A 12,470-nucleotide genomic window follows, 5' to 3' on the forward strand; every position below is an offset into this window, starting at 1 on the left:
GATTATGATTATGATTTATCATTTGATCACCATCGTCATACGCCAGCAGCTGTACGCTCTTATAAAAGATTGTGCCTTATTATTTTCCCCAGCAGTAGATTGAAGAAGTCTTTAGATAAGGAGTCGCCATATCTGAAACCGCGTTTGGTATCGAACGGCTCGGAGAGGCCCTTCCCACTTATGACGGAACCTTTGGTATTGCTCAACGTCAGTTTACACAGCTGGTGTGTGTCGATCCTCTTTTCACAGCTATTTTCCAATATTTGGTCCGTCCTGGCCTAAAGACACACTGACAAGGTCCAATCAGTTTGTTAACAGTTTAATCTTTCACACAATACGCTCGATAGAACTGCATATGTGATGTTAAGGAGACTTATCCCATGGTAGTTGGCGCAGATTGTGAAGTCTCTCAGTTTGTGGATTGGGCATAGCACACATCCAATGGTCGGGCACATTTTCGTCCGACTATATTCTATAAAGAAGATGATACATGTTCCTTATCAGTTCTTCGCCGCCATATTTGAATAGCTTGTCCGGCAATCCATCGGCCCGACGCTTTGTTGTTCTTCAGATGGGCATTTGTTATTCGAACTTCCTCATGATCGGCCAATGGAACGTCTTCTCCATCGCTATTGATTGGGTGATTGGCTTCAACATTTCCTGTTGTTGTGTTTTCACGGCCATTCAGACGGCTGTAAAAGTGTTCCCTCCATAATATCAGTTTGCTCTGGTAATTAGTTACTAGATCACCTCCGGGGGTTCTACAAGAGAAGCTCCGGTCTTGAAATCATTTCCGGTAACTGCTCCACGAAAATCAACTATCAATCCTGGTTAGTTAGGCTAAGTTTAGACGTGGTGAAATTAGCACCGAAGACGGTGAACGCAATGAATGCTCAAAAGAGGTTGTTACCAACGAAAACATGACGCTGGTTGCGATAGCAGGCACCACAAAGATATCAACTGAACGTATACACCAAATCATTCACAAATATTTGGGTATGAGAGGCTCCGTGCAAAGTGTGTGCTTTGTGAGCTCACTTTCGACCAAAAAGAACGACGAGTTGATTATTCGGATCAGTGTTTGGAGATGTTTTAGCGCAATAAACCCGAGGTTTTGTGTCAATATGTGGCAATGGATGAAGCATGGCTCCATCATTTCACTCCGAAGTCCAATCCACAGTCATCCGAGTAGACTGCATGCAATGAACCCGCTCCAAATCGTGGAAAAGAAACAGTCGATTCGCAAGGACATGGAATATGTATTTTGGTATGCTCATCAATAGCGGCTATTACGTAGGGTTATTGGACAGTTTGAACGATGACATTGCCAAAAAATAGACGCATTTGAAGACAGAGAAATTGTTGTTTTAGCAAGGCAATGCACCGTGTCACAAGCGAGTGATGTTAAAAATCCATTAATATGGACCGTATTCTCCATATCAGGCCACTAACAACTATTTCATATTCTCAGATCTCAAAAGAATGCTCGCTGGGAAGAAATTCTCGCCGAGTGAAGAGATGATCACCGAAACTAATGCCTGAAACAAAGAACATATCGTACTAAAATAGTAGTATCGAAAAGTTCAAGGGTCACTATAATTAATACTTTGAAGGGAACAACATATGTTGAATAAGAAAACGTATTTAAAACAAAAAAAATGTGTTTTACTATGGTAGGCCGGTGACTTTCCCACTGACCTGTTATGTGTTAAAATTTCCCATTGCTTTTAGTACATATGTATCTATATTTTCAAATTATTCTGTGCTGCTTTCCCCTGACGAACTTCTTTGTCAAATTGAAAGCTTAATATTTATTTTGAAACCCCGTTGTCACCCTGTTCTGTGGAATAAACTTATTTTATCACAAAACCTGTAGCTTTATCCACACGTATCGAGCTTTTATTTGCCGCCACATTTAAGCAAAGCTTTTTGACAGGGGCATGCGCAGTCACAGTCGGATATAGAAATTTATTTTTGGAGTTGCTGACAGAGAAACAAAACACGAAAAATAATACAAATGTACGGAAGCTGGAGTGAGTAGTAGAGTTTATACATATACATATATACATATACAATAGATATATAGAAAAATTACTTTTAAAATTATTTACGTATTACATATACATATATTGGGTGTTCCTTTAGAAGGTTAATTTAAAACCCGTTAATTTTTAACCGTTTATTTCAAATTCAAAATTAATTCGAAAATTGTGCTGAGAAACGAAAATTAAAAAGTAAAAGCTTAAAAAAATGTCGAACTAGCTTCTTTTAGACCTATTGGGCCGCATTAATCAGACATAAACTGTGTTTTTCTTATAGATAGGAAAACATTTCTTTCTAATTCAGAAACACTTAATAGTTTCTAAAAGAAGAGATAAGTTAAGATAAGTAAGTATAAGTGAGATATGTTATATACATATACCATACGACACAGTGACAATAGCTTTGCTGACAATTCTTGACTGCAAAAAATTGGCATTGCTTGCCTTTTTGGATCAGAACTCATGAAACTTCAGAAAATACTTTGCTAAACTGTCAGAGAAGAGGAAAGGAAGAGAAATTTAATTTTTTTGGTCATCTTGAGGAAACCGATGCTTCAGAAATTCGTTATAGTGATTAACAGTGTATGCAAAAGAGACAATGCTTTGGAACTACTTTAAGCATAAAGCAGGGGTATATGAGGCCTTAATTCACTTTCCTGAGTAAAATTTTAGCAAAGATGAGTGTTCCAACATTTTTTAGGTATGTTCTCATAAAATCACCCTTTAAAATGCTCGCATTGCGTTTATCCCCAATTTCGACCTTCGTTTATGACCTTCTTTACGCAGTTACTACAGCACAGCTTACGTACAACGTCATACTCACGTATACGAATATTCGTAAATACGTATCTACATATGTGTGTACATCCTCCTTCCTTAAGTACCTTATTACCAACTTATGTATATACATATGTACATACATACATATGGGATGGTACAGTGAATCGGATTACTAGACGGATCTAACAAGTCACGTTAAGTATATATTTATAATTTGAACTGAATAGGTTAAGTTTTGCAAATCCGGGAAGGTCTTGAGTTGAGTCGAAATCACCATACGCGTTTTGGGAAATTATTCTACCCAGAAACCACCGTCGTATTCCACAATACCGATGAAAAAACCAACACGTATCCACTTAAGCTATTTAGTACTCATACACCATCAATTTAAGTGGTTTCGTCACGCAAAGCTTAAGGGGCCCATAAAACCTTTCAAAGGAATGTTTAAATATTACATTTATCAGACAATGAAGTCAAGAGCCTTGCGCCATAGTGAAAATAGTTTTTATGATACATTTACATATGTTACTGGATCTATCAAATGTGAGATAGTTTCCGCATATAACTAAAATATCATTAAACCATTTTATTGTTACTTGAAAACTGCAAATACTAGTACAGATATCTCTTATAGTTCTTAGGCTAAAAACACATATCATGCGGTGTGAACTTTGTCTCGGCAAATCTTGCTGATTTCATGTCTTTGTTAAACGAAATTGTTAGTCAGCATCAGACGACATCGCAGACGAAGTCCATATAGAGCTGTGATGCAATATCTTATTCAATAATGAAGTTCCTCTAAATTTTGAGTACGGTATCAAATTTCAGCTGGCGAAACGTGCAGGATGTTGAAAAGGCCTTCGATGATAATTATATTTCGCGAGCAAATGTTTTCGATTGGTTCAAAGAAGGTCGAGAACGCGTCGGCGATGCATCACATTCAGGACGGCCATCAACACAAACCCATGATCAGCTTGTCAATAAAATAAAGGAATTGGTGCTGGAGAATCAGCGATCAGCAGTCAGGTATCTCATTAGAATCGGTGGAATATCAGAAGGATCAGTTAAAACCATTTTGAAAGATCATTTAAGTATAAGAAAAGTGAAAGCACGACTGTTCCGACATCACTATTTTTTTTCGAAGAAAACAGCGTCGCGTTAACGTCTGTGAAACAAAGCTTTCCGACTACCAGGATGTTAAGAAACGTATTATTACTTGCGATAACTCTTGGATCTATGTCTACGCGTCGGAAACAGACGATCAATCGGCTAAATAGCGTGGCACAGATGAGCCGAAGTCGAAAAAACCACGTCAAAGTATGTAGGTCAAAAATCAAGGTTGGGTTCACAGTTTTCTTCGATTATCGAGGTGTGGTGCACTCCGAATTTCTTCTGACTGGCCAAATTCTCAACAAGGAATACTATTTGAGTGTTATGTGTTGTTTGTGCGAAGCTATTCGTAAAAAGAGGCCGGGATTATGGGCTGATAACTTTTGGTTTTTGCACCACGATAGTGCACCGTCGTATACTGCATAGATTCAGATTTTCAACCAATATCGTGCCGCAACCACCGTATTCGCCTGAGTTAGCTCCGTGTGGCTTTTCAGCAAACTCAAACGAACGTTCCGAAATTGTTTTGAATCAATTGAAGTCATTAAACGTTAATGGCAACGCTCATTGAAGGCTTTTCTGGAAACTGACTTTAATAACTCTTTCGAGGATTGGAAAAAAGTTAGAAGAAGTGGCTTAGGGCCAAAGTGGATTACTTTAAGTGGGACTACCTATGAAGATTTTGAAAAATTGAAGAAGAATTTCAATGTTATGCACAAAGTCTTACTATCTTTTGCTCATAGTAGTTCTTCTTTCTCTCTCTCGGAGGTGACTTGAGTAGATGATACAAATGTTACTATTTGACTGCGTTTAACGATTTGTTGAGTTTACTGCATTACGTAAGGGAAACTTAATCAACTGGCAACCTTAAAATCCACGAAACAGGAGTCAGCGCTCAGAAGCAGTACGAGTAAAGCACTTTCGTCAACTGAAATACTCAGAAGCGTGACACAGTGAGCAGCAGCACTGTTTGGCAAATAATTTTCGGCTTGTCCGTTTATTTATTGAAATCACTGTAAGTATGTATGTGGATACATAATAGTCATACCTTTGTATCAAACTTCATGCCTGCAACGCACAAAGCGCTTCCTGCCACAACTAAACAAATCTACCCTTAAAAAGGCGCGGGGGTAAAAGCACAGTCAAAAACGAAAAAGCTGCGTAAACAAAGTGATATACATACTTACGCATATAAAAATATGTATACATAAATTACTAGAAAAAAGCAAACTTATCGACAAGCAAATGCGTAATTGCGATGCTCTCAACGAGGCTGGTCTGCTTTTGAATGAGTCCGCAGAGTCTCGCTTAAATTACATCGCTCCAAACAGATGTTTACATATATACAACTTTGTACGATATATACTAATGGTATATACATATGTACATATATATACATGTAACTACAATCGCATTTGTAGAATGGAGTAGCAATCGCTTGCTACGAGCCTATCCCTACGAAACCGGTAAGCGCAGACTACAGCCGACATTCGTGCGCAGCGCTGAGTCGATGTCTACACGCGGTGCGGTAATCCAGACGAAAATAGTAATAAATGTTAAACATATTAAAATTATTTAATAACAAAATACATAAGTACATATACACAAACGAAGTATAACGCGCTGCCGCTTAATCTAATCTATGCACCGCAGATTTCGGCAGTAATTTTTTTGTTTGCGACCGAGCGCAGCATTCGCGCAGACAGCAGCGTGCTGTGCGGAACCGCGTCTGTGAGAGGCACGAGCAAGTTTTACTAAATAAATTAGCGCGAAAGAGGTGTGTCGGTTTGGCAGCAGTAGAAGGCGAGCTTTGAGCAGTGTCACCAGCAACTGGATTCCGGGAAATCTTAAGCGAAATGGAGAAACGCGCTGGTGAGTACCAAAGGCAGAGGCGGAAGCGCTTAAAGATAACAATAAATTCGTTTCGGTGAAAGTAGCTGGTTGGTCACATGTTTGCATTTTACAGACAAGCCCACACACACCGACCCTATAATCTCGATTTTGGGTAGCGATTTGGGTCCTTGGCAGCTTATTATCTGCTTATGGATTTTTCTCTCGAAATTTCCCACTGGCTGGGTACAAATCTCAATGGTGTTCCTACAGTCGCCAATTCAAGCTACCTGCGTTGATCCTGTTAGCAATATCAGTATTTGCTCCGGGCACTGCCATGCTTTCGTCTATGAGCATATCAACTTTGAAGAGAATATAATCACTGAATGGAATTTGACCTGCGATCGTGAGTGGCTATCCAGTTTGGCACAGAGCTTTGTTATGATTGGCATAATGCTGGGCAATATTATATTCGGACTCTTCGCAGATAAGTGAGTACATACATATGTATATAATTATATGTATATTAATATACATAGCATATATTTATATGTATTTATTTATTGATTGTTTATTGTATAATCTGCGCTTTATTGCAGATGGGGTCGTCGTCCCATGTTTGTGAGTGCCTGCGTTATGCAACTCATTTTTGGTTGTCTTGTTTCTGCGGCGCCATGGTTTTGGCTTTTTGTGGTGTTTCGCTTTTTGGATGGTTTCGCCACAGGCGCTACCATGTCCACAGGGTGGGTAAACAAGTGAAGTGCTTGCTTGAAATTCGTTACTCAATATACTCTTATCTTCAGCTTCACGATTATCATGGAGATTGTGGGCAAAAGCAAACGTGAAATAATGGCCATACTCTATCAAATACCCTTCAATTTGGGTCATGCCACTTTACCGTTATTCGCCTACTATCTGCGCCACTGGCGTTGGTATCATCTTGCCTTCTCATCATTCTCGGTATTATACCTGCTATTTTATTGGACCGTGCCAGGTACGTATTGCGCGCAAACACGAATTTATACAACACACTTTCACTTAAAATGAATTAAATTCATTCGCACACATTTCAGAGTCACCACGCTGGCTCTTCACCACCGGTCGCACTGACCGCGCCGTCAAAATACTTGAAGCCGGTTGCAAGCGCAATAACATGCCTACCGACAACATACGCACCGAACTCGAACAGGCCGCACAAATTACAGCCGCCACAACGACATCGAAGAAGGGCAACATCATTGATCTTTTCCGTCATCCGTATCTGTGTCAGAAAACCTTGGCGATGGCCTTTAATTGGCTAGTAGTCTGTCTCGTTTACTATGGCGTCTCACAGCATATATCACACCTAAGCGGTAATATCTTTATGAATGTCGCGATAGGCGCTACGCTGGGTGTGCCGGGCACACTCATATGCGTGCCGATGACCAAATATCTCGGACGTCGCATAACGCTCTTCCTCTCAAACTCGCTCAGCGGCATTGCTTTGATGATTTTGGCTTTCGCGCCATCGCTGAACAGCACCATGACTGTGGCGATGGCTACAATTGGTCTCTTTGGCGCATCGGTAACTTTTCCGAATGTTTATCTTTACGGCGGTGAGCTGTTTCCGACAGTGGTGCGTAATTCGGGTGTCGGCTTGTGTTCGTTTGTTGGTCGCGTTGGCTCAATTATTGCACCATTCATATCAGGCATGTCGACTCGTGGTCTGTGGATACCACCGGCCGTGTTTGGCGGCTTCTCACTGGCAGCAGCTGCTTCGGTCTTTCTGATGCCGGAGACACGAGGTTTTCCCTTGCCCGAGACTATCGAGGACGGCGAGACGTTCGGCAAAAATCAAAAGAGGTCAAAATTGTGAATAGAGCCCTAGTAAACCCTAGTAAATATATGTTATTCAAGCATTATGTTGAGACATTTTATTGACTGTTATAAATTGCCATTGCATACGACTATGTACGTGTATTTACGTTCGTATGTGCAATTATTTCTATGCAGGGAAATGTGAACTTTACAATATTATAGCTGATTATAGTAATAATTATTGTAAATAAATAAAAATTATTATTTTTAATGTAGTTGAAGATAAATGTTTTCAATTCTATGGTACATCTGAGCTCTTCCTTAGCATCCATAGTTGATGACTGTAAACGACAGGGTAAAGATAATTTTATTGAAAAAGAAAAACCATTTGGAATATTTTTGTGCTATTTGCTAATACCTGATCACGTAACTCTTATTCAAAAATTGTACTCAGCCCAAAATGCCATAGAAGAAAAATTATTCTAACATTTCGGATTTGTTAGCGAAGATGGCATAATAAAAAACTAGTTACTCCCTCATTTCCTGTTGCAAAATATACCAGCTAATATATTATCTTTTTTCGTTGACAAGTTCCAAAAATCTATGAGAAGTATAATATATTTATTCTTGAAATTTGTTCTAGCAGCTCTCTCACGAAATAAAGAATATTGTTCATGTCTTTTTTGTGGCTAGCCTACAACTTGAGCATCACTATCACAGATCGTGTTTGGGTTCCCAGTCAGTTTGTCTACTATTAACTAATGAGCTGGCAAAATATCCCCTCCCTGTTCATCATAAATTTAAATTGTTCTTACTTTCTTCGTTACACCTTAGATTAGATTTTAGGTGTTTTACGACAATGCAATAAACTATTTTTAAAAGTCAAGTAAATATTTGTAAGCTACTAGTATTTATGTGATATAAACTACAAACACACTAGTTCAGTTTTCAACTGTTGTGAAACCACGAGGCACTAAAGTATTTTAAAACCAGAAAGGAAGAGCTAAGTAAGGGTGAAAACGGATATATCATATTCTTACAACTTGCAAGGGTTAAAGTCAGATACGCACCGTTATATAAAAAACAGGCTCTTTCAATTTTATTAAGATAACACACATATTGGACGATATACTTATGCGGTATAAAGTCAACCGGAAGTTCAAAAATCTTTATATGAAGTACATATGTACGATATATGCGGGCTCACGGAAGTGTTGACCCAATTCAACCCATTTGCAGCACACATACATAAATATAAATTAAAATTGTTCAATTCACAACCTGTCGTAAAACATCGTAAAATCGTAACATTATACATTTTTACACTTGTTTTTTTATAATTTTACGATTTTACGATGCTTTACGAAAGGTTGTGAATTGCTCAAATATTTAATACCTTGGTGCTCGAAGTTCAGACATAGCTGTCATCAAATAAACAGTCGTCGCACTCGCGACTTGGCTCCCACGTCACTGATGACAGTCATAACTTCGAGGCCGTAGATTATTTCGTCTATCTTTAAACCAGCATTAACACCAACAACAACGTCAGCCTCGCAGAACAACTCTTGCTTATAGGTGCTACTTCGGATAGAGTATAGGAGAGGACTTTCAATTAAGAAGTAAAGTCCTCTCTTGAGGAACAAAAACCAAACTCTATAAGTCACTCTGCGGAAGATTTATGGTGAGCTGTATAAGATATACGACGACATTGCTCAAGTTCAGCGAATTAAGGGACAGCGGCTGCGCTGGCCAGGTCTTGTTGTCCGGATGGAAGAAAACACTCCAGCTTTGAAGGTTTTCTATTCAGTACCCGTCGTTGGAAGCAGAGGAGAGGAACACCTCCACTTCTTTGGAAAGACCATTTGTAGAAGGACCTGGCTACACTTGGAGTCTCCAATTGGCTCCAAGCAGCAAAAAGGAACTGCCAATAAAGAAGAAGAAGGAGCTTGAAAAGTTTTGGTTGGATTTGGAGAATTTCTAACCGTAAGGGTTCATACTCCAAAGGCATTATTCGTGCAAAGTTTGATATCAATTGCTTCTTGATTTGTACATTGAAAAGGAAAGAATCAGATGGAATATAGAACAGTGTTATATGGACAGCAGGGATGGCTGTATTCCGATATCGCACATTTTCACACTGTAACATAAAAATGTCAGAGGAATATTTCGTTCCAAAATTGATTGAAATCGGTAAGGCTGGTCTTAAGATATGTGTTTTCACCTAAAAGTGGGCGGTGCCATGCCCATCGTCCTATTTTGACTTTGGCTCCAGTAAATCCCTGTCATGCCATTTCGAGGGTAAAATTTAATGGCCCTGGCATATTTAGTTACTGGTATATCGCCCTTTAGTAGCTTTTAACAGTACTGTTTTAAGGGGAGTGAGCTGGGTCTCCATTCGATTTCATCCATTTTTACAATGTCGGTAAGAGTTCTTGTCATATTTGCGCTGGGTGAATTTGTTTGTTGTAGTTTAAGCGATTTAAGATGCCCTTTGCTATTGCGATCCACTATGCCAAATTACAGGTCTATATCTTAATTTAGTGCTTAGTTATGGCACTTTATAAGTTTTCGGTTAATGTTGTTTATGGGCGTAGCAGTGGTCGGATTACGCCCATCTCCGAACTCGTATTTTTTTTCAGGAAAAAATACCACGCCTTAATTTTACTCAAATTATAGTTTGAACGAACGGACGGACGGTGAGCCAGACAGTCACCCGGATTTCAACTTTTCTAGTCATCCTGATCATTTATGTATATATACATAACCCTATATCTATCTCGCTTAGTTTTAGGTGATACGTAAGTGAACAGAACTATTATACTCTGTGGCAACATGTTGCAAGAATATAAAAATCTTGCCAAAGAAATCGTGAATATATTACAACCAAACTTGGTATCATCATGACTTATATTGAGAGCCATCAAATTGGGCTTGGGTTTATTGCTATATTTTTGTTCATGTCAGAGAATATCATATTAGAGTCTTATTAAAATGAGAGCTATGTGATATAAACTCAACCGAAGAAGCTAAATTTAATATGTTTAGTTGATGTGACGTGATTTGAGGTTTAGACCAATTCCATTCATAATTAGCGGTAACCACATAATTTTCTAGGAAACTTGTCCTTGTATTTGGTGAAAAGGTCCGGAGATATGTGATTTTATCTAAAAGTTTTAATATCTCTTTATTAATCGCTCCTTAAGAAATTTTCAATCGAAGCGTTATGTGATGAGGGGACAAGCTTATAATCCGAGTTTGCCCATTGATAACAGATTTTGTCGTGTGGAAATTTGGGTGATAAAGCTTGAACGGTTTGACGGATGTACATATACAATAATCCCATTAGGGGGCGGGACCATATTACTTATAACTAACGTAACACACGTGTGTTCAACTTCAGGCGTCGACAGAATTAAAAAAAAATATTTGTATTTTTATATGACTTTATTGCACCCATTTAAAGTTTATTATACAAGTATATTAAACTAAACAAATATATAAAACCGATATTATATTATCTTTGCTATAGCTAATAAGTACATAAATATATTGTATATATGTACATACATACTTATATATGTATATGTACATATAGAAATATGACACTGCATTCAACTAAATATAAAGCAAGCAGCAGACGTTACCAAGTACATGAAACCGGTACAAACTCTATTTGAGGAGCAGACGATTGTCTGAAGTCAAGCCCAAGTGACTCATTGGATTAATTTAAAAATATTGTGGTAATCAAATAAATAACAACTTTGTGACAGCCTCGAGTTGACGATGTAAAGTTGTATGTATTTATGTGTGGAAAATTTTTTGTGTGTCCTGTTCTCAATGTTTATATAGGGTATATTGAATTTGTCAGCTGTTTTGATTTTGTAGACAGAAAACTTTGACTTTTGCACAATTTGTATCCTGCAGCAATGTACATAGATGTGTAACCAAAAGATGCTGTTAACACGATCGGATCTTTTTCTTTATTTTTCAGGATAGGAAAATCCATCCATAGAGTGTGGTCTATGTTCGTCGAGAGAGGACTTTACTTCTCAATTATCAACTCAGTCCAAAGTAGAACCTGTTGGCAGGACTTATTCTGCGATGGATTTCGAGCCTGACGTTGTTGTTGGTGTTAATACTGGTTCCAAGATAGACGAAATTCTTTACGGCTTCAAGGTTATGACTGTCAACAGTGACGTAAGAGGCAAGTGGCGAGTGCGACGACTGTTTGTTTGATGACATTAGATATTTCGTCGCGCCCTTCATTACCAGACCCATTTGCTTCGCTTTCTTATCCAGTCTGTAGAAAGTAGAACTAACGGCGCGGGTGTTGAGGCCAATGATTTCAGTATCATCGGCGTACGCCAGTAGTGATCTTGATGGAGCTGTTAGTATTGCTCAACGTTAGTTCACTCAACCATATTAGTTTGGCGGCATAAAGGCAGCTCCTTTCCGAGCTGTCAAAAGCAGCTTTGAAATCGACGAAGAGGTGGTGCGTATCGATTCTCTTTTCACGGGTCTTTTCCAAGATTTGGCGCATGGTGAATATCTGGTCAGTTGTTGATTTTCCAGGCCTAAAGCCACACTGACAAAGTTCAATCAGTTGATTGACGGCGCTTTAAGTTTTGGCACAATACGCTCGATAGAACCTTATATGAGATGTTGAGGATGTTTATCACACTGTACTTGGCGCAAAGCACACTTAAATTCCAATCTTCGGGAATGCTTTTGTCCGATCATATTCTACAAAGAAACATGATGCATGTTACTTATCAGTTCTTTGCGGGCAATCCATCGGCCACGCCGCTTTGTTGTTATTCAGACGGGTAATTGTTATTCGAACTTCTTCATGGTCGGTCAGTGGAACGTTTGCTCCATAGTCATCGATTGGTGGATTGGGTTCGTCATCTG

The 12,470-nt window shown here is 38.8% G+C and overlaps 1 protein-coding gene across 1 annotated transcript; it reads left to right on the forward strand.

Annotated features, from left to right (window-relative positions):
• Nucleotides 1–5,788: 5,788 nt before the first annotated feature.
• On the forward strand, nt 5,789–7,834 carry LOC120766639 (organic cation transporter protein-like). Its single transcript, XM_040092257.1, has 5 exons — nt 5,789–5,804; nt 5,899–6,253; nt 6,362–6,505; nt 6,566–6,756; nt 6,836–7,834. The coding sequence occupies exons 1-5, from the start codon at nt 5,789–5,791 to the stop codon at nt 7,615–7,617; spliced, it is 1,488 nt and encodes a 495-aa protein (XP_039948191.1). The 3' UTR covers nt 7,618–7,834.
• Nucleotides 7,835–12,470: the final 4,636 nt, after the last annotated feature.

This window comes from Bactrocera tryoni, chromosome 1, assembly GCF_016617805.1.
Source record: "Bactrocera tryoni isolate S06 chromosome 1, CSIRO_BtryS06_freeze2, whole genome shotgun sequence".
Taxonomy (NCBI): Eukaryota; Metazoa; Arthropoda; class Insecta; order Diptera; family Tephritidae; genus Bactrocera; species Bactrocera tryoni.

What these genes read in the sequence shown, in the direction of transcription:
- LOC120766639 (XM_040092257.1), top strand. An exon ending in TTCGGACTCTTCGCAGATAA is followed by an intron (nt 6,254 to 6,361) that starts GTGAGTACATAC and finishes GCTTTATTGCAG; the next exon opens with ATGGGGTCGTCGTCCCATGT. An exon ending in ATTTTATTGGACCGTGCCAG is followed by an intron (nt 6,757 to 6,835) that starts GTACGTATTGCG and finishes CACACATTTCAG; the next exon opens with AGTCACCACGCTGGCTCTTC.